The 1,873-nt window shown below is 49.3% G+C and overlaps 1 protein-coding gene across 1 annotated transcript in view; it reads right to left on the minus strand.

Annotated features, from left to right (window-relative positions):
• The window catches only part of Epx (eosinophil peroxidase), an 11,312-nt gene that overhangs the window by 7,551 nt on the left and 1,888 nt on the right, over positions 1-1,873 (minus strand). Inside the window, exon 6 of the mRNA XM_026780831.1 lies at positions 366-572. Within this exon, the coding sequence (XP_026636632.1) occupies positions 366-572 (207 nt within the window). The remainder of the gene's footprint in view (positions 1-365; positions 573-1,873) is intronic.

Genomic DNA, 1,873 nt, shown 5'->3' on the forward strand with positions numbered 1-1,873 from the left:
AGAGAGAGAGAGAGAGAGAGAGAGAGAGAGAGAGAGAGAGAGAGAGCTCCCCACTTCCCAGAGCTCATAGCCCAACCTCAGGAGTTGGCAAGAACTGCAGGGATCTTAGTCCAGGAACAGCAGAAGATAAGACTGAATAGTCTCCAAAAACAGGAGACCCAAGGCCTATCTCCGAAACATCTTCACACAGGTCTCCTCTGTGAAGCTCCAATAGAGCCCAGCCTCCCCCACCCCTCCAACACACACAGCGGGGGCATCTGTGTTTCTTGGTGTCTGGACAGGGCCCATTTCTCCCAGATTCCTCCATCTGTCTTTCTGGGCTGGAGGCTACTGCAGGGACCTAGAAGGTTGGCCGAGGAGGGTACCTTGATGGGGAAGCAAGGAGGCAGCTGGGCACAGGTCTTCTCACAGTCCACACCCACAGTGAAGGCCACCCTGGCTGGGGACTCTGGGGAGAAGTCCAAGTCATGGTCGATAAACTGGCCCCACTGCATGAACATGAGGGACCGGCCCTGGTCTGAGGTCAGCTTCTTGTTGGGGAAGCGCACAATCTGATTGGAGACAGCCCGGACCTGGTGGGGAAGTACAGTCAGCCTGCGTCCGAGTTCATGAATCAGGCCAGGTGCCGAGACCAGCCCAGCACTCAGGGAATGCCAGGCCCCTGCCAGAGCTGACAGTTTCCCACCAACCCCTTCCTCTCCGGTTCTTAGACACACAGCCCCGTCTTGTGGTGGTTGTCATTTCCAGAAGGAGGGTCTACCTCTTGGCCCCAGGCTTCTGGTGGCACATGCTTATGTCCCAGGATTCGTGAGACGGAGGCAGGAGGATTGTAAATTCAGTGAGTTACCTGCCAATCTGAGCTACACAGAAAGATCCTATCTCAACAGTTGAGAGGGAGCTGGTCCAGGCCGGCAGGCCAGCTCATCAGCCCTCCCAGAGAGATGAGATCAGTACGTAGACTGATAGGTTAGAGGGCTGATGGTCTTTAGATACAGGACAAGACTAAGGGGATGATAGAGTATAGAGAGCTGGACAGACAGATGGATCAGCTGAAGAAAATTTAACACATTAATACTGAGGCAGGTAGGAAACTGTTATATTAGTACATCAATAGAAAGTTGACAAGTGTAAAATTGCAGATCATAGATTCACAAGTGCATAGAACTTTATATTCAGCAGGAAACTGATCTGAACATGGAGTCTTACACCGATAATCCCAGCCCTGGGAAGCAGAAGTAGGAAGATTGCTCTGAGTTGAGACCAGCCTGGATTCCAACCTAAACTCAGTCCAGGACAGGCTATAGAGTAAGACTTCGTCTCAAAAAGTGAAACCAAGGGACTGGGAGATGGTTTAATGGGTAAGGATGCTTGCTATGACCTGAATTCAAATCCCCAGAGCCTACACAGAAGCCAAGCATGGCTACATGGGCCTGTAGTCCCTACATTGAGGGCTGAGACAGGCTAATCCCAGTAGCTCACTAGCCAATCAACTGACATGAAACAGTGAGCTTCAGGCTGGGTGGGAGACCTGCTCTCAAGTGTGTGTGTGTGTTTACATATGTATATGTATGTAAATTCATATATTTTTATGGTGTGGGTAATCAAAAAGGAAGACACCCAGCTTCTTCCTCTGGCCTCTGCATGCCTGTGTAGACCTGTCCACACAGAGATGAGAGAGAGAGAGAGAGAGAGAGAGAGAGAGAGAGAGAGAGAGAGAGAGAGAGTGTCTTTGGAAAGAAAACACCTCACAGACACACACAGAGCAAGAATGCTTAATCAATCAACTCTCTGGATCATCTTTATTCATTTTTACTTCAAAATAATTTATTTTTATGTATATGAGTATTTTGTCTGCAAATATGTCTGTGCAGCA

The sequence above is a fragment of the Microtus ochrogaster genome, chromosome 7 (assembly GCF_000317375.1).
Source record: "Microtus ochrogaster isolate Prairie Vole_2 chromosome 7, MicOch1.0, whole genome shotgun sequence".
Classification (NCBI taxonomy): domain Eukaryota; kingdom Metazoa; phylum Chordata; class Mammalia; order Rodentia; family Cricetidae; genus Microtus; species Microtus ochrogaster.